The sequence below is a fragment of the Thunnus albacares genome, chromosome 8, assembly GCF_914725855.1.
Source record: "Thunnus albacares chromosome 8, fThuAlb1.1, whole genome shotgun sequence".
NCBI classification, from domain to species: domain Eukaryota; kingdom Metazoa; phylum Chordata; class Actinopteri; order Scombriformes; family Scombridae; genus Thunnus; species Thunnus albacares.
The window spans coordinates 18,529,975-18,550,614 of NC_058113.1; the positions used below are offsets into that span (position 1 = coordinate 18,529,975).

Here is a 20,640-nt window from a genome sequence, read left to right on the forward strand (position 1 = left end):
GGTTCACTGGAAGACAGACCAGAAGTGCAATTACAGGCTGATTCATCATACTGCACCTGATAGGTGTGTAGAGACAGATAAATCAGTAATACCCTTTATAACAACATTCCCTCACAGGGAGTGTAAGGCCGCCACACACACACACACACTTATCACACAGGGCGAGGCCGATCCACATTCCCATGTCAGTGCAGAGACCAAAGATGCTGCTATAGAGTTGTCAAACTGATGATGTGGCCTTTATTAAGATCCAACCGAGGGCAGGAACAACACAATTAACACAAACAGTACAGAGGCAGATCATACGTTGCCTCAGATGTGGTTGTGACAAAACGAGGGGCTGACAAAGTTGTTGAGCAGCACGGTTATGCTTAAACCTAAAGTCCAGTTTTGCACTTGATGAGAAACTCAAACTGCATGTAAAAAACAAAACAATGTTCAAATGTTCCTCATGACAACCTGTAAAACAAGATAAATGTGTTCAGCTGCCACAGGAACAGTTACTGCAGATTTGTCTCCTTCTAGTGGGAAGATTGAGGCTGCAACTTGTCTGCACACTAAAACCTGCACAGACTTGCAGCACAATCTCATCTCAACGTCTCCGAGACTGAGTCAGAATACACTTCACTTTCAATTCACTCTGTCCAGACAATCAAGTTTCTTAAAAACTCAAATGCTGCAAATGTCTTGGCATGTCAAAACAGATATCTGACTGTTAGAATAAATACAGTAAGGAAGTAAGCATTTACAATCTGCTCTGTTATCAGCATATTAATTACACGTTGTATTTACATTTTGAACAAATTGATTTGAAAGTGAATTTACTTTTAATGATAGATTCACCTTTTTCAGTTCTATCTAAAAACAATTACTCATGTGCCGATATGTACATAGAAACTGTTTTTAATTGATCCTTTCTTCCTTTGTAATTGTGAAGCGATAGATCATTTCCTAAAGTGATTCTAATGTAAGTGATGAGGGACAAAAGCTACAATCTTCTGTGCAAAAATGCATTATTAAGTTCAGCTGAGGTTAATATGAGGCTTCAGTAGTCTCTGTTAGACAAATCAAGTAGGTAACTTCCAAGGTTAGTCTTTTTTCCAACAATACAAAGTTAGTCTTTTTTGTACCTTACTGAGTTGTGGTTGAGGAATATTGTAACTTTGGAAGATAATGTTTTAATTATCCAATTCAAAGCTTGAACTTCAGAACTCATTTATGTAAAAAACAAGGACTGTGGGTTTTGTCCCCCATCACTTAAACTGAAACTGCATGAGGAGGGGCTCTCTTCCTGTCCAGTATGGACAGAAGAAACAATTACAGCAACTAGAAACAGTTTCAATGTACATCTGGGCATGTGAGTATTGTTTTAAAGGGGCCATATTATGCCTTTTCTGGTTTTCTGTTATTTATATACTGTTATGATGTTGAATATCTATGCTAAACATGGTCAAAGTTCCAAAAATTTTGATTAACGTATGTAGAAATTCTCCCTGCAAGTCAAAAATGCCTTGCCAACGAGCTGAGGCAGCTCGACGTGCATGACAAAAAAGAAAGAACAAGAAAAAGTAGTGAAATCCTACAACTATAGTTTATCTCAGGGTTTGCTGACGTAGCCTCCCTAGAAGAAGTCGGCCGTGACGCAGCTTCCAGAAACTAACAGAGGCTGAACTGAGGGGCTACATAAAAAGTCAGCATAAGATAAATAAAGGAGGTTTTTTTAAACTGTAAATCATGCAAAGATAGTCCAGTAGAGCCCCAGATTAAAAACACAGACATGTAAATGTGCATAATATGGCCCCTTTAAGGTAGACTTTAAAAAGCGTGAACCTATCCTTGAACTTCAGACTATCCTTTTTTTTAAAGTGTCGAGATTGACGGCAGGAGCCTGAATCCCTCAACAGTCGCTGTCTGAAACACAGTTTAGGCATCAACAAGGACACATGATGATGAAATCACATAAAAACTAAAAATAACCCCAAAGCAAATCAGATAAACATCTCATCTTGTAACATATTTATCATGCAGGCAGCACCAGTCACATCTGTAGCTTTCCTGTAATCAGTGTGAATGTGTGAGTCAGTTTGATTCGAGCTCACTTACAGTTTATACATTTTCAGTTTGATGAATATAAAGATCCGTCCGTCTAAAGTAACCATTAAGCAAATATAACAATTGCCTTTATGCAAATATACATATATTCATAACTACTGAATGTAATATGCAAATATACATATGCTGATTGCAGCCAACGCCTTTGGATCTCCAATTTCCACTTTCACTTTCCACGCTTAATGCCTGGTCTGCTGGACCTGGCAGCGATGTCACAGGGGTCAAGGGTCAAGGTCTCAGAGCTCCGTCATCAGGAGGGCTCTTAGTATCTTCTCTCTGTCCAGCCTCATTTCCTCTCCGCTACAGACAAGGAAACATACAAGACCTCATCATTTCATTTTATTTTCCAATCTCACTGAGAATAAAATATCTTTTCCAAGACAGACTTGGCCAAAAGAGCAGCAAAAACATTTTTTCAAAGCTAAATAAGATACATACAACACAAACAGTTTAAGACAATCAGCTACAATGATTAGTTGATTAATCAATTAGTCGACAGGCAAAAAATTAATTGAACTGGACTGAATGAAATTGATTAAGTCACTGTTTTGAGTCAATTTTTAAGAAAAAATGTCCAAATTCTTTGGTTCCAGCTTCTCAAATATGACTGTTTTCAGCTTTATTTAGTCTTCTAAGATAATGAATTAAATTTATGACTGTTGGTTGGGACAAAACAAGACATTTGAGGACGTCACTTTGGGCTTTGGGAAACTGTGCATACAATTTTTTTCAAAACTTTCAGAAATAATGTTAAAAGAATAAATGTAGAAAAAAATGAATTGCCCAACAGCGTCACAGTGTTTCAGCTCAACACAATGTCTTTTTACACCTAAACAAATGTTTGTTCTAAAATGTTTTCTTCTGAGAGAGAGACAGAGAGAGAGAGGGGGTACAGCACAGTTTTACCCAAAAAAAATAGTTTGCAAGATCACTGGAGAAAGGTTTTAATGAATATAGAGCAGAGTGGAGGCTTGTTACCTGTCGTTATGGGCAGCAAGGTAAGGGACCAGGTGAGGAATGGAGCTACGGTAGTAAGAAGGGGAGAGGTGGGGAGAAGGCGAAGGAGAGAGACAGCACGGACTACCCAGTTCCAGTGCTGGCATATTATCCACCTGGAATACACATTGACGTATATATACACACACAAAGACATTCCTCTATTTACTCACAGATAATGACTGAGAGGCTGAATTAATCCCCCTATGAGTGGAGTGTAGTTCACTGAACAAATGGCTTACTTAAAGGTGTGTGTGTGTGTGCATAAGTGAGAGAGTTACCTGTGGGTATATGGACGGTTGTATCTGTTTGTCCAATGAGCTGCTAGAGCCTGACTTTGCTGTACTCTGGGAGGAGATTGCTGCGAGTGCTTCTGGGAGATTATCTTCATCTTCGTGGTTACTGATGAACGAATGAAATGAGGGAGACAGAATGACTTTCATGACCTGCAGATTGCTCTGAGCAAAATGTCATTTTCAAAGAGCGGAGATAGCATTACATGTGCTTCAAGTACCCAGTGGAGTATTCATTTCCCGAGTGCAATTTTCCTCTTATAAGAGTTCAAGTGCTGGTCGGCAGCGCTGCGCTTCAACAAGTAATCAAGGGCGATGTGTACTCACAAGCTGAACTGTCTGACCAGTCGTTTTCTGCGGTTGGTGCCCGTGTTGGGTTTGGGTTGGAGCCTTTCTGGCGTTGGGTTGCGCTCTTGCCGGTGGGGCGTTTTGTCTGAAGTCATACTGGATGCAGCTGAGTCTTGAGATGAGCTCTGATACCTGAAGACCAGAATCATCACATTGAGAGTTTGTTATAAATAAACACATGCAGAAAGATGTGTAAACACGTAAAGAAAGGGTGAGGGTACTGGCCTGTCATTGAGGGTCTCATTTGAGTTCTTTCCTCTAGGTGTTGCTGGAGCTTCCTTCTACATTGTTGAGGAGAAAAGGATGCAAGTATCGCTATTAGTTACACTTCACAGTGCATGCTGTGTTTAAATGGGTAGGAGGGAGTCATCTTTGGTGCTCACCCTGAAAGCTGCTTCCATTTGGGCCTTGAGGATGTTACACTTGAGGTGGTCGGGGAGCATCGCCGGGGAGGCGGGAGGGTGGAGAGACTTTTCCGACAGCTGCTTCTCCTCTCCCTGCCAGCGAAACACAGAGAAAAAGTGAGGAGAGGTCTGGGAAACATCTCACTGAGTAATAGCAACTGGAAAGCAGCAGCGTGTATGAAATGTGTCTGACCTTGTCCATGTTGACGTGCAGCGAAGGCCAGGGAGGAGAATCACTGTCCGACTCCAGTGCCTTGAGAAGAGATTGAGAGATGTCCAACTCATCTGCCGGGCAGGGAGGAACTCGACGTTCTAATACACACAAAGCCACATGTGCCATTATATAGATTATTAAACACTTTTGATCTGAACAGACTCACTGGGTAACTATTGGGGGAGGTTTGATGTGGGAGGGATGGTGAAGCTGGTATCTAAATGGTATATTGTATTAATGCTTTACATTAATGTTTTAGAATAAAAGACAGAAATACAGAAAGAAAGAAAGATATGCAATTATGTTAAAGGTGCAGTTCATCCAAAACACAAGAAGTCTTGTAGTATTCATCACTGAGAACTCTGCTTCAACCCCACCACAATGGAGGTGAAACTCTGGATAACACACAGAGCTGCTTTTAACAGTGAGAATAAAACTGTTTCAAATGAAAACAACCAGTGAGGTCTGTGGATTATCCCACGTAACCAGGACATTATTTCTGGAACAACACATAACTGTTAAGGTTTTTAAAATGTTAATTTACAATATTTTAACACCACAAAGTAAATCACCTGCACTGTATTGGAGTGACGGCAGAAGTCTTTGTGTCAGATATTTCAAAATCTGACCAAATGTAGCTGCATGGTTAGATACCACTGAACTACACTATAAATAAGTGGGAAAATGTGTTTTTTTGTGATTTGGGTGAATTGGCCCTTTAACAAAATACAGGGTTCCTGGCCAACACACAGCCCTGATCATAAAAAGAGCATTCAGTCTAGAAATATCACAGATTTGCAGACACACACAATGTTTGGACTGTACTCACTGTTCTTGGTGTGTGTATGGCAGAGCGTGTCCTGGCTATGTGTGTGGCGGCGATGGTGGTGGTGGATCTTGCCAGAATACGAAGTCTCATTCTCCTCGATGCTGAACTGATGGTCTGAAGCGGGACCACTCAGAGGGAAACTGAAGATGACACGTGCAATCAAAACAGATAACCCCCCCCCCCACAACCACCACCACAAACAACAACAAAATGCCAGTTAAAACTGCTTCCTCCACTTTTTCTACCAGCTGTAATAAAACTCAAAAACAGAAGTTCATGATTTACTGTCTAATCATTTCAACTTCATGATTCCTATTCATCAAATAAAACCATCTCACTATAGATGTGGGAAAAGACTCTATACCACTGTTACAAGTGTTACACCAAAGGACAGATCTTTGCATTTTTGCAATTATAAACATTCAGTTTATTTGAGAAGTAATATGTTAACATCCCTAAAGGCACAGTGTGAGTATCTGAGTAAACAGAACAGAGTAAAAGGTGCACTACAAAAACATTGGCCACATTTTCTGTAAACAATTGGTTGATTTCATAAATCCATAACCTGATAGAGCATCAATGTAAAGTTTATTTAAAAACCTCACAATGAAAGCAAAACCCCAGATATGCAGGACTCTAGTTCATGCTTCTTTCTCACACTCAGCTACATACTAAACATAAAGCAGCTTCATCCCTAAAAACCAGCATATGTGCAGGATTGGACCCCCTTTCACCTGATGAGAATTACCTCATTCAGCACTTGCATCGCTTTATTTCTTCTCTAATTAAAGTGGATAATTTAACACAAGTCACAAGATTTCTAAGGCATGAAGAATAATGTCATCTTCCAGGCAGATTTGAGATCTTGCAGTAAACATATTATGGGATTAAAACACCAACCATGATTACATGTAAAGCAAATTGAGGCACAAAGCTATTAAATCTTAATTGTAGTTGCGTCCTAGTGGTGTCTTTTAGTCCATGTAAAAGATAAGGTCCTTTATCCTTTTTTAAGATATAACACATGAGGGAAGGTGACAAATGGATGATGGCGGAAGTGATGATGGTGATGGAGACAACGTCTTCCGTTGAGTCCATCGTCAGAGCTTCTCTCTCTGTGGCGCCAGTCTGTGTTAAGTGTCAGTTTTAAGGGTCTCGGTTTAAAACAGAGCCCAGGGTCAAACAGAGGTCAGAGTGCGGTCATGACCTTGTCCCTGTAAACCACGCTGATGGATCCTGGGAAGGTGCCACTGGTTCGCTCCGGTACAGGAGGATGACTGGACACGGGACTGGCAGCCTCGAGAGAAGGCCTGAACACACACACACGCGCACACACACACACAAGCATGGAGGCAGATGAGTTGGACAGACAGACAGGCAGGTACAGACAGACATATGAGCTTTATGAGTGACATGAAGTGTGATGAAAAACAGATAACGTGGAGCGCTGAACAGCGAGCGCGGGATGAGTGACTTTGTCTAAAAATAGAAACTTGCCCTCCAGTCAATTTCTGATCAAGGACCGCCTGAGACAGATGGTACACGCGTCACCCAGGAGCAATTTCACAATCGCAATCCCCGACACTGAGCATCTCTACGCCACGCTCTGCCGTTAGCTGTCTTACCTGTGCGGAGGCGCGCGTCCGGAGGGCTGCAGGTAAACTGGGGGTGTGAGAGCGGGATGTTGCGGGTGCCACGGCTCATGACCAATAGGAATGTTGTGCTGGTACTGGAGGGGAGGAGAGGATTGAAGAGATGCTGAAATTAAATGTTGTCGCAAGGGCGAAGCCAGATCAGTGGCTGCTGCGTGTGTGCGTGTGTGTGTGTGTGTATGAAAGTGGGTTATCTGAGGTCACTCACTGGATGTAGGCTGGGATCAGGGCTGGCGTGAGAGCTGGGAAAGAATGACAACAATCATTGATAACAGATTAACAAACAAACTGAATACACTCATCTTGTTTATTCTACATGGTGTGTGTTTTCAGCAAGAAAAATATCCTTATAAGTGGTGGAAAACTCTACAAACTTTCTTCTTTTTCCTTTTACAAAACACTATTTTAGTGTTAGTGTTAAGATTATCCAGGCCGTTATGCGGATTAAGGTCAAGGTTAGTGGATAAGGAGTGAATGTAATAAATGGAATGTCCTCCCAAGTACAATAATATGAATGTGCATGTTTTGTGTGTGTGTTTTAGGTATGTTTGTGGGTCTTTCTAATAGTCTGTTTTACCTGATATGTGGCGGCTTGGCTGGAGAAATGGCAACTAAGAGAGAGAAAAAGAGAGAGAGAGAGATGATGTTAGAGAAGAAGAGCAGAGAAAGAAAAAGCAGGACTCTGTGTCTTTATTGTTCTGTACTTGTTCACAGGGTTTATCTAGCATGAGTCAGTTTTTTTTCCATCCCCAGACTCTTTAGATGATGCATAGATGTTATTACTCTGGCACTCAGCTATTACCAATATTTGAATCTTTATTCATTTTTATATTCCAGTGCTGAATGGCTGTTCCAGATCTAACAAATAAAACGCATTTGTATTAAATACAGTCTGCACTTTTATGTAGGATAGACGCCTGTGAGTCTGTGAAGCTGCTGTTGCTCACAGAGGGTGTGAATCAATCACTGCAGGTGCTTGTGACAAAGTAGAAAGGTGACACTTGAGTCTGGCTTAAAAACGTGACTCACTTTCTTTAAAAGGAACTCGTTAAATTACTGCTTACGCAATTTTTGAGAAAAACTGTTAGAGGGGCCTGCAGCTTTTCCTTTTCTCTGAAGAAATAACATGTTCAAAGCTAAGATATTTAAATGGTCTGATTTGATTAAAACAGCTATGCAACTGTACAGTATGTGACCTTTAACGATAATGCACTTACAGTAAAGGCGAACACAGGGGATGTTAGTCATCAGCGGTTTGTACAGTAGGTGCTGATAAGACTCACCTTTGCCCAGTGACTGTGTGCGGGAGGGGTAACGCTTGCTTGGTCTTCTCTCGAATGTGCTGGCTCGTCTCAGTCTGCCTCCATGAGTGGCCTGGTACTCTGTCTTACCACTGAGACAGACAGAAGTGGGGGAATATTATTGTGATGTTCTACTTATTGCTATTACTACGACTTTAGGTAGATAATACAGAGACCAAATAGACTGCAGTCTAACCTTAGTGATAAAGTTTATACAAGGTGTTTTTGGGTGCTTTAATTCACTTAAAGGACCAGTGTGTAGGATTTAGTGATATCTAGAGGTAAGGTTGCAGATTGCAACCAACTGAATATCCCTCCTCTCAACCCCGCCCTTTCAAGCATGTAGGAGAACCTATAGTGGTCACAAAACTCACAAAAAACATGAAAGGCCCTCTCTAGAGCCAGTGTTTGGTTTGTCTGTTCTGGGCTACTGTAGAAACATGGCAGTGCAACATGGCGGCCTCTTGGAAGAGGACCTGCTCCCTATGTAGATATAAAGGGCTCATTCTAAGGTAATGAAAACACAATGATTCTTAGTTTCAGGTGATTATAAACTGATTAAAACATACTTGTGAATATTATATTGCATATCTGCCAATAGATCCTCCTAAATCTTACACACTGGTTCTTTAAAAGGATCTATTGTACCACTGTCAGGAAAAGTGTTACCACAGTTTGTTCTGCATCATTGTATGTGAGACGGGATCATTGTGACAAGTTTGGGAAGTAGTATAGGCAAATATAGTGTATAAAATAATGGTCATTTAACACGAAACTCAGATTAGAGAAATGAACATGAAATAAGTTTTATAGCTTTTTGAATCTTATGTTTTTGCTCTGTACATTTTTATGACTAAATATTTTTTTAAAGTGGTTAACAATATAAAGTTAGGAGGACCCTGGTCAGTCAGGGATCTTTGTTGCATGTCATAAACATTTCTCTTCCCTTGTTTCCTGTCTGCCACTTCACTATCCACTGTCCAATAAAGGCAAAAATGTAAAAAAAAAAAATAATAAAACAAAACAAACAAGAAAAAAGATTAAAGGTTAGTTTGTTAGTTTGTCTTGAAACAGCAGTCAGATGCCTATTTGAATATCAAAACATACTGGCCATTAATAGATCCCTTCTTAAAGCAATTCAAAATACACAATCCTTGTTCTGTGTAAAAATACGTGCCAAACTTAAGCTGAAGCTAACATGAGGCTGAGCTCATTAAATTAAGTGGATATCTTCCAAAGTTAGTCTGTTTACTGCACAATTCCCTCTTTGTGTTACTATCTCTCCACTGCAGCTTATTACAGAAAAAGGGAAACACAAAGAGGGAATTTTTCACTAAAATACTGTAAATTTCAAAGAGACCACTGCCTAATTTGGAATCACATTATGCAGGGAATGATTACAGAAAGTAAAACCTGTTTCAATGTTTATATGGACACCTGAATATTGTTATAAGACACACTTATTAAAAATGTGAGCTTATCCTTTAAGGGTAAGTGACATGAGTATGGTTATTATATTCAGGACTTCCTGTTTTTACTGTAACTCATCTGTTGTTTATCTACTAACTCCAATGTAAAACAGACTTCATACTGCTCTGACAAATGACAGGAAGTGACCTTCAAGTGTGAGAATTTGCTTCGACCATCTCTGATAATAGTCAGAAGAAAACAAACAATATGAAGGGAATATCTCAGTCGCCATAGGAACAGATCCATGTAACCATAGATACACTGTAACCATAGATACAAAGGCTCTGTTTTATGTGACACACTATTCCCCATATGCTGGCACTAGTGCTGGCCACAACTAGATGAGTGAGCCGACTTGTATAATCCTTCTTCAGTACAGTTTCAGTCGTCAATAAGACACAGTGAGTGATGAACAGGTGTGTTGTCTCTGAGCTCTACCTGAATCTGAAGCGAGACCCGAGTCGCGTGAAGTCATTGCGGCTGGCCTTGCCCGTGGCCGGCTGGCGTAGCCGGAAGAAGGCGTGGCTCTCCACCGCACACTTCCACAGGTGTTTACAGGTCTTAGAGCTGGCCAGCTGGAACACAAACGTATGCTCCTGCTCCCGGCCCTCCACAGTCAGAAAACAACCAAACACAGTCAGTCACCTCGCAGCTGTGTGTCTGTGTTTGTTTGTTTGTGTGTAGACATGTGTGCGCGACAAAGATACAAACCTGATCGTCGTCCTCCACCACCACCAATGTGAGTCGACTCTTTTTAAAGTCCAGCCGAGTGATTTTGGGCCTGGATAACACACAGAGACACACAAATACACAAGAAAACCAAGAACTCTCTATTAGTACCTCAAGTTTGAGTGTTAATTTAAGGTTCCTGATACTCCAGATCAGTGTTGGCAACAATATTGACCAAATTGATCAGGTCAGTTATCGGCCATGAATTACCAGTTCACAGTAAATATAGTTTTTTTTGAGTCATTGGAAATTTTTATGTTGTGCTATTAGTTACATTTATTCAGTCACAAATCATTTAGAAGTGCCACAGTAATATCTGGCCTCATGTTAAACTATTCAAATTAGTTCTGCTCAGTGAGGTATACAGATTTAAAATTAGGGAAAAAGAGGATTGTTGGACTGCAGCTACTCAATTATATTTTCAATTATAGACTAACGGTTTAGCCTATAAAACATCAAAAAACAGTGAAAACCATCATAATTTCCTAAAGCATAATGTGATGTCATCAAATGTCCTGATTTGTCTGATGAAAACCCAAAAATATTCTATTTGCTGTATTGCAAGACAAAGAAAAATATTTGACCATCAAATATTTGGCCTGTTTGTTTAAAAAAATAGTTGCTGATTAATCGGCTAATTAATTGACTGACTAATCGTTGCGGCTCTAAAGCGCTGTGATGGGATCAGTACTCACTATCGTGATATCAGTGGAAAAGAAGTCAGATCGGTGCATCTGTAGTTTAATAGGACGCAATGATTAGAGAAACGTTTGATGTACTTACCAGAAGAAGAGGCCGATTTTATTGGAGCCCTCAAATACTAAGATGCCAGTAGGAGTGAGACCTAGTGCGTATTCTCCTCCATCTCTGCCCTGAAGATACAACACACACCTTAAGTTCTCAAGAATACACACTTGCAATGTAGTGACACAAATTAAGTGATACTTTGTAAAATGATAAAAAACACACACACACATACACACACCTTAACAAAGTGCATATCTACTCCGTAAAGCTCCAGCCACTTGCATTTGTTGAGGAAGGAGATCTCTGCTTGAGACGGGCTCTTTCCCCTGACGATACAAAATGAGACACCATGTTGAGTTTTCACAACAAAAACATCACTCCCTCCATCACCTCGGCTCTGACACTGTGTGGCAGCTTGATCTGAAAAAACAAAGCTACCAGTTACGCCTGCATGGCTTCTACTGGTAATTGGTGTTAGTTCTAAGGGAAATATTGAGTGAGTAACTTTCTGGCTGCGTCCCTGACTCTTTCAAGGTGTTGTGTGTGTGTAAGAATGACTGTGTGAGATGTGAACTGTGTGGGTTTGTCGGCTCTGTGAAGCACAGCATATGTGTATGTAATCTAATCCGAGATGGGAGCGATCAGACCCGCGGCTGGGTTAAATACTGCCCGGAATCAATCAAGACCCTCCAGGGATTAATCCCTTAATCCTTCACACACAGACCAGTGCGAGCGAGGCTGAGGAGGAGGAGGAGGAGGAGGAGAGAGTGGAGGGACAGTGAAATTTAGACGCCCTTGTCAGTGGAAATGCAGGCATTGAAAGCCAGCAGCGGAATGACTTTCATCCAATGAGGAGATAAACCTGCTCAGGTCAAATTGCTGGCAACTGGACGCCCTCCAATGAGCTGCTTTGACACAGCAAAAAGTATTCTGCATCCTGGATTTTAGTCCCATTTTGCGTGACCTGTAATGTCCAGAATAAAACCCGACACTGACATTCACGATGGATCGATAACTTGACATCTCACCTGAGGTCCAACCACCTGCCAAAGATGTCCGCCTCCATGGCTTCACTCTGTTTAGGAGTGAAACGAAACTCCGACACCAGCTCAGGAGAGTGCTCCAAGGGGTCACAGTCTCCCAGCTCGCCTGGATGACGATGCACACAGACACACATCAGTTCAGTACAGACGCACGAAAAACAAGAAATTCAGAAACACACACACAGCGCCAGGAGAGCAGCGCGAGAGGTGATGATACTACTGACATTTCCTCTTTAAAGCTGCAAATTTGTTCTCAAACAGCTGCAACACAGTATGAAAGCATGCAGTTGCATACTAGAAACTTGTTTAAGACAAGCAATTCACTGTGAATAGTGAATTAGTTTTTTGTGTGATGATGCACTTGTAAACACAAATTGTTTAAAAAAAAAAAAGTCTTTGCTGGTGCATTTGAGAGAGATTTAGAGAGATTTTACAGGCTGCTAAAGGGAAACATTTTCATGCAGAAAACCAGGAAACTCATACTGTATTTTCACAGTTTGGCTTATTGTTTGATTTTCTGATGCCACAGATCATAAATTCCTTGCTTTATGACAAGTTATCTCAAATCTTGGACGCACCAACAAGGAAGAGTTCTAAAAGCCGTTACTGCTCACAACTACATCATTATCCAGACGATAAAAAATCTTTCATGTTTTAAATCTGCAAGTTGATTTTCATATCACACTGAAATAAAAGGGAACAACCTCCTGAAAGGTAGAAAACGAGTCTAAAAGCTCAGAATATGCTGTGAAAAACAGGTGGCAGTAATGTGAAATAAACGATTTGTACTTAATGGGCTAAAATATACAAAACTCCATGCGTGGAGTTGTAAACATAAATTAATAAAATTTTCCAGGTGAGGTTGTGAAATCTACTTACTTTGTAAACAATATGCTGCCAGCTCTACTGAGACGTCATACGGACATTTCAATCTGAAGAGAGAAAAGGAGTGACACTGCTGTGGTGAGCTGTTTCCAGTCTGAGTGCTTCTCACACTCTCACAAAATCAAAAACACTGTCCTATTCATAGTGTGATGTGTACATGTTATCATGTGTTGGAGAGACATAAAAGTGTCTGAATACCCTAGACTCTGTGAGTGTGTGTGTGTGTGTGTGTGTCAAGGAGGAGAGGAGCAACCCTTTTCCTAAAATAAGCAGCCCTCTACTGTTCCTGATCTTGAGCTTTATAATAGAGCTGGACTCAGGGGATCCGTGGCCCAGATAGAGCCAGGAGAAGGGAGAGGAGTAACACACTGTATGTTTGTGTGTGTGTGTGTGTGCATACATGCTTATGTTTGTACATAAGAAGCAGACTTTACTGTACAGAAGTCCCAAAAACTCTCATCTAGGTGACCTGTGTGTGCGATCGTGCAGGTGAGCGTGTGTATCCCAGGTTGTGAGATGCACAAGTCCTCACAGATGAAGAGGAATTACCAGAAAATGACTTAAGAGAACTTGTTTTTGTCCTCGTGAGGAGGGAAATTTATGTTAGGGTGAAGATTCTCTTCTGTTCCGGTTAAGGTGAGGTCAGATTCAGGCATGTAGATTCAAGGTTATGATCCAGGAATGAATATTCATTAAAGCATTAAAGGACATGTTGACATTGTTTTCAAGTCTGTGTTAAAACAATGCTTACGTGTCTATATGTATATTGAATCAGTTTTTGCTTACTGTAATCATTCCTCCTGTTCATACTGGCTATTTTGATCCCTTCCTACGGCCATGTTTGGACCAACATTAGTCCTGTGAGTAAAAATACAACCCGCTCATTCATTTGAATGGGGACAGTCTGTTGCTCTTGTTGCCCTTGTGTTATTTTCTACTATTCTAGTCTCTGCTATGCTTTGGGTTAGCTCAAGGTGCTTCGCTCAGCAGTTACATTTCTGTGGTCCTCTGACTGGATGATTGAATGAACTTCTATGTGTATATAATGTATATGGAAGTGTTGTGATGCTTCCCCGCACACCTGTTTAAGGTCAGACAGACCTACATTTTGACACTGATAAATATTCCAGCAGTAAGCGAGACAGTGTGCAGGAGTTTTTCTCATTTTTTTTCAAGCTGCAACACAATTTGGCACCATCCAGCAAGACGCTCCATTGGTCAATACTACTGTTATCTACTGTTTACATCACCATCGTCGTGAGAAAAGATCAAATAGTTGCCACCGTGATAACTTCAAAGAGTTGTAAAATTCTGACTCTAAGTCTTACAAACCACCGTGCAGCATTTTGGTGTCTGAATACTTTCTCCTCCTACATTCATCCCCTTTCTCACAGCCATCCATCCTCAACGTCCAATACTTCCCTCATATCAGTAAACTTTTACTCACATACATGGCATAGTACTTGTCTTATCTTGCTTTGAGTTTTCAGGAAAGCTCTTTGTTCAAGGCCTTAGCTTCCAACCTCTCTAGTATTATTTCTTATGTAAATGATGTCTGATGTAATGACATGGACAGACCCAGGCTAGCTGTTTCCCCCCTGGTTCCAGTCTTTGTGCTAAGCTAAGCTAACCAGCTGGTTGTAGCTTCATATTTACAGTACAGATACAAGAGTGGTATCCATCTTTTCATCTAATGTTCGGTTTATTTCCCAAAATGTCTATTCCTTTAAACATGAAAAAATATACAATATATACTGTATATTTACGTAATATATAAAATTGTGGTATGTGTGTTTATGAGTTTGTATGTATGTGTGCATTAACAATGACGACGACTTACTTGCCAGACAGAATGTCTTGTCGAAGCTGCAGCACAAACAGATACCTGTTGGGGAAAAAAACAACAGAGTGCAAGAGAATATAAATCAATTGATATGTCACCAGTGTTGCCTCATCTCTGTCACATAATTTGTTCTAACAAGTCTCTGTCCATTTGGCCTTGATTTGAATCTGCCCACAGCAGCAAAGTAATTAGCCCCTCATCCCCTTTAGACCTCATCACGAGGCTCTGGAGAAAACTCTGTGTGTGTGAGTGTGTGAGTGTGTGTGTATGTGTGTGAGAGAGATTTTTACCTTGTAAATTCCTCACGCAGGTTATTTGGCTCTGAGGAGTAAAATTTCACTCTGAAGAACAGTCTGAATGGCGGACCATCTAAATGAAATAAAGACAGAGGGCAAAGTGTGAGAAAAGACTGTGTATGTGTGTGTGTGTGTGTGTGTGTGTGTGTGTGTGTGTAAGAAAGACAGAAAAGAGGAAGGGAAAAGGATGGAGAGAGATGAAGTAGTAATCTAGTGAAAATGAATTAAAGCAAATCTAATCTTTTTTTATCCATTTTATCTAATTCTTACACTCTACGCTCATCCAGTCCATCAGTCAGCAGGCCACAAATCTTCATTCATGCATATTATTTCTTTCCTGTTTCACTTGAACATCAATCAGACTTTCTTTCAGGCTCCTGAACTACAACCAGTGAAGAAAAGACCAGCCAACAAGTAGAACAACATCCGCCTCTCCTCCACCCCTCTTGTACCATTCATCCCCCCTGTTACAAGCTGGAGAGCAAACAAGGGTACGGCTCATAACACACATGCTAATCGCCATGTAAACATTCGATAATGCGCCACCTGCTCTCCCACTTACCTGCTTCCACATGCACATGCAGCACACTGCACATTTCCTTCACACACACACACAAGTTTATGCCTTATTAGAAAAACACCCTGGCACGAACTTACCTTGGATCTGCTTCTTTATAAGCTTGGACATATCCAGCCAGTGCTGAGAGAAAAAAAAGGTGAGAATGAGTCTCAGCTTGTGGTCTAAGGGCTTGTTTAAGAGTGTGTGTGTGTGCACTCACTGAGACTTGGTCTGCGTCCATGTATTGCAGTCCAAAGTAGTCTGTCTCAACCAGATCTATGTGATACATGATCTGGTCAAAAAGGTCCTGGCCTTTGGACTTGCTCTACAACAAAAGAACAAAAGGTAAATTATTTGTTCCAAAAGGAGCATTGTGTGTATGTTTATTTTTATCTCTCCTGTTGTAGTAACAGGATCCTCTCCGGATTAATTGAGTCTTAAACTCAGTAAGTGAGTTTCACTGTTCAGGTGGTTACAGAATTTCTGGTGATTTAGGCATGAAATAGAAAACAGACCTAGTGTTCATATCAGGAGCGTAATGACTTGTAGTGGACATGAATGTGGCTGTTTGTCCATGTGTGTGTGTGTGCTGCATCTGGGTCAAAGAAGAGAAGGACAAGCCCCTGAGGGAAAGGCCCTTATTCAGGCCTTTATCATTAGCACACAAGTGTGTGATTGCGCTTGTGCCCCAAACTTTATCTGAAGAGTTTACGAGCAGATGTGCCACATCGCCTCGTTTGAAGACCTGACCCGAATCTGCCCCGCATATAACACACAGCGGGTGTGTAGAAAGATGACAGCCTTGTACTTTGGATCCTGATAACCACCAGTCTAAACTTCCTGGTGAGTGTATGAATGTGTGAGGAAATCAGTGGTATTAAGGGATTGGGGACAGAAAAAAAAAAAAAAAAAAATCACCAGAACACTCTTGCTCATTCTGCAGTGTGTAGTTTAGAGAGGCTGATTGAAATCACAGCCCTCTATCACACGCAGAGGCAACACACAGTGAAGTGACTATTTTACTGTTCCTGTTGGTTGTATTCAGCCTGAAGTGACAGGCTAATGAGCTTTAGGCGACTTCAGTGCACCTGTGTCAGTGCCTGTGGGAAAAACAAGAGGACATGAGCAAACTTGTTCCAAAACACCCATGACTAAGCTGCCAGTATGACGAGCCATGTGTCATTTTGTGTTATTTGTTGGAACTGCGTTACCTCGGCAGAAGCTGTGGCTTGAGCGTTATTGCTGTAATCTCGCTGTAGGACAAGAGAAAGTCTCCCCGCTCTTATAACTCACTACACGCCGGCCGGGTGCTTGGAGGTGACGCATGCACGCAACAGCTTCAGTGACACTCACACACACACACACACACAACCTTCAAAATGAAAACATCTTACAAGAAGGCACTTACGCATGCATGCCCACACACTCGCTCATCATCCATCCCACCTACCCTCCCTGCACACTCGTAGCACTCGTTTGTGACACAGAGTCCCCGCAGTGGTAAATCAGATCAGGGAGTCGGGGAATAGAGAGAGAAAGAGAGACATGGATGGAGTGAAGGAGGAAAAAGGAGATGAAGAAGAAGAAAAAGAGGGGGGGGCTGAGGAGGCAGAGTGTGAAAGAGTAAAGATGATGAGCAAGAGAGCAAGCCACAGAGGGAGTGTAAAAGAAGATTAGGAGGGAAGATGGCACAAGGAAGAGAGCCAGGGGGACAGCAGAGGAAAATCAGATAGACTGAGGAAGAGTGAGAGAGGCAGAAAGTGAGAGGAAGATGCTGTTAAAGAGCACATAGGAGAGGGCAGCTTCAGGTCTATCATAGTTAGATTTCCCTGTAGTCAGAATGGGAGAAGTAATGTGATGAATTGGCTGATCATAACACCATCTGGAGCTGCACCTCTTGTACTGTACAGAGAAGAGACACACTCGCATACACACACAGATACTATGTAGGCCACTATAACACTACAGGCAGCGAAACTGAAACTTTTAGTAAGGTTAACTTGTGTGTGAGTGCCAAACTCCAAAAAGTCACATTTTAGCGCAAGGAGTTTTGTTAAGGTCGATTTGAGCTTGTGATGCAACTGGCTGAAACCGTTAAAAGTCAAAAATTTGGTGAAAAATGCCAAAAACAGTAGCCCAGAGCCCAAGAAGAGCTCTTCACATTGCTAATTGTGTCTGAAAAACAGTCCAACACTCAAAGGTTTTCAACTGACATCCATATAAAACAGAGAAAAGCAGCAAATCCTCACATCTGAGAGGCTTAAACCAGTGAAAGATAATCATTTCAGCTTGAGTAAATCAATAATTAAAATAGCTGTTGATTAATTTTTGGTCAGTCAACTAAATAATGAATGGAATAATTGATTTCAGCTCTACTTTGAACTGTGTATTTGCTACTGGAATGAGGAAATAAGAGGATGTAAACAAACAAAATATCTAACCAGAGCTGTGTTCAATTTATGAAGATAGTGGAAAACTTTTTTAAATGAGAAAATCTAATTTCAAATGTTCAGACAATCATGTGATGCACTTTGTCCTCACATTCTAAATTTAAAAAGGGTCTAAAACAGTAAATTGAGCCCTGCTTCTGTTGGCTAACTGGGATACACCTGTCACCTATTTTGCATGGGGACCCCTGGCATCCACACATGGTCTCCGCGGGGTCCCCGGGCCACACTTTGACACCACTGATCTAAGCTACCACCTAGTCCTGCTCCATGGGGTCGTAGCTACTCTGTTTACACACACTCGACTGGCCAGTGTAAACACACAGAGCCGCAGTCAGCAAACCGGACAGGTTTCAGCTCACTCACAGGCAAATCCACATTGACATCCGAGCCGTCCAGCAGCAGGACCCGGCAGGTGATGGTGGTCCGCGCCGTCCCAGCAGCCGGGATGTGAACCGACGCTCCCGCGGCCACCACGGCGGGCGCGTGGACGACCTGCTGCTGATGAGCCAGGAGCAGGGGGTTCCCGGTCACCCCTCCCGCACCACCACCTCCTCCTCCTCCTCCTCCTCCTCCTCCTCCTCCTCCCCCCTTACCGTCCCGCTCGTCCCTCTCTCTCGCCTGGAAGCGGCTCCGTGAGCGGCGGCTGAACGTCCGGCGCAGAAAGCCCATCATCTTCCTGATCCACAGGGAGAGGAGGTCCGCCGCGCTGCGTGCGTTAAAACAGTCCCACAGACCAGTCGGTGCAGCCGGGGTCCTGCTTCTGCCGCCGCCTCCTCCTCCACCTCCTTCTCCTCCTCGTCCTCCCCGGGGCGAGGAGTCACTCAGCAGCCACGGAGGAGACTTCAGGGCTGCCGATCAGTCCAGTCGGCAGCAGCGGGGGGACTCCAGCCGCATACTAATGAAACTCACACACATCGACCACCGAGGCGCCAACCAGTTGATTTCCAATCATTTGGCGATGTGTGAACGACAGGACTCTCTCACGGAAATACATGCAGCCCTCCTTCTCCTCCTCCTCCTCCTCCTCCCCCTGTCCTGTCCTGTCCTCCTCTCCGGTGCACCTGCCTCCTGCTTTGCTCGCTGTTGCGCACCGACTCTATGTAAAATCCCGAAGAAATCCCGGCCGACGCTCCGCAGCGGGAACCCCTGAGTCACACGGTCCGGGGAGGGGAGGAGGAAAGTCTTGTCACCTCTGGACCGGACGGTGCTCGGTAAGCTCTTTATTCCCACCGGAGAGCCGAAACTAGTCTACCTCACAGGTAAAAGTCAACCAGCGAAACTGGACAAACAGCATGATCTGCGCCTGCGTAAAAACACAAGCGCAGAACAAACTTCTGTTCCTCCCGACTGGCCGACCCCATCAATGCCAGTAAAGTAGCGCCACCTGTCTGTCATGTGTCCACCTTAGGGAATAGAGTCCATAGCAGACCAGTAGCGGTTCCCAACGTAGGGTGCAGGGTGGCCCAGGGGTCGCTAAAGGGCTTCCAAGCAGTCTCCAGCTTTCAGTCTCTTCCGAATATTTTTCACATTTTATCAATTTAGTGAACTGATTGATTATATTTCTCAACATGAGGATATAAGAACCATCTCCACACACATACTGAATCCTTTACTGTTTATTTATGTTGGGATAAAAGTGATCAAATTAAACATATTGAGATGAAACATACTGGAATCAGCCCATGAATTGCCCCCATGTGTAAATTATTTTTATCACATGCAATTTTGATTTTTAAGTATTGTAAATCAGAAAATATACAGCCCATTTCCAAACACAAACACACAAATGTCTCTTTAAATCTTAAGTTTCCAGCTCATCTTTACACACACACACACTTTGTCCTCTTGCTACATTAAATTCTTTCACATGCAGCCACTTTCCCTGTCAACCAATCCTGAAAAGGAGGATCTTGTGTCTTCCAGTTACTGAAAATAAGTTGCCATCCTATCATTATTGCCATCTGAGTCCATTATACATTATCAGATTTTAACTGTAGACTGAAAACATGACCTCAGTGGCAGCTACAAACCTGGTCCTCGCCTGCAGCATAAGCACACAAACCGACACGGATGTATGTGCACTTTACAGACCAAACTGCTCACAAATGTGGGGTTTTTGTGCATCAGTCTAGTTGTTTTCCGGATGTGGTTAATCTAATTTATTAGTGAAGTGATGAGATACTGGAGTCATTATTGCATTATAAAGACTCTACCAACTCCACACGCCTGCATTATACTGTACCATTATGAGTAAAGAGCCCCAGTAAAACTGACAATAAGGATTGCATAAATATCACAGCTAAACTATGAACTATAAATAACACCTTATAAGAATATCATCACCGTCATAAATCTGCAGATACTGCAGTCCTCAGCAATATTACAGGATCTTCCTTAAAGCCAATATTTTGTCATAACCAGGCAGTCGGGGCTGATTTGTGATGCTGAGATAGTTGCACTGACATGATG

General features: G+C 42.2%; 1 protein-coding gene across 1 annotated transcript; it reads right to left on the reverse strand.

The window, feature by feature from the left end:
- Positions 1–1,424: 1,424 nt before the first annotated feature.
- Positions 1,425–20,324, reverse strand: epb41l4b (erythrocyte membrane protein band 4.1 like 4B). The gene is made up of 23 exons (XM_044358624.1): positions 18,535–20,324; positions 15,942–16,046; positions 15,820–15,862; positions 15,157–15,235; positions 14,864–14,908; positions 13,018–13,070; positions 12,124–12,244; positions 11,334–11,421; positions 11,132–11,220; positions 10,331–10,400; positions 10,058–10,227; positions 8,132–8,241; positions 7,426–7,459; positions 7,057–7,090; positions 6,822–6,925; positions 5,197–5,336; positions 4,347–4,465; positions 4,133–4,246; positions 3,975–4,030; positions 3,729–3,881; positions 3,390–3,510; positions 3,091–3,224; positions 1,425–2,412 (listed from the first exon to the last, which is right to left on the reverse strand). Exons 1-23 carry the CDS (start codon positions 18,841–18,843, stop codon positions 2,349–2,351), a joined length of 2,355 nt encoding a protein of 784 aa, XP_044214559.1. The 5' UTR covers positions 18,844–20,324; the 3' UTR covers positions 1,425–2,348.
- Between the last annotated feature and the right edge of the window lie 316 nt (positions 20,325–20,640).

Excerpts from the sequence above, each read along its gene's own strand:
- epb41l4b (XM_044358624.1), bottom strand. The coding sequence starts at position 18,843 with ATGATGGGCTTTCTGCGCCGGACGTTCAGCCGCCGCTCACGGAGCCGC. Across the intron at positions 16,047-18,534 it reads ATGTCAATGTGGATTTGCCT|AGCAAGTCCAAAGGCCAGGA; the intron begins GTGAGTGAGCTG and ends CTTTTGTTGTAG. Across the intron at positions 11,422-12,123 it reads GGCAGGTGGTTGGACCTCAG|GGGAAAGAGCCCGTCTCAAG; the intron begins GTGAGATGTCAA and ends TTGTATCGTCAG.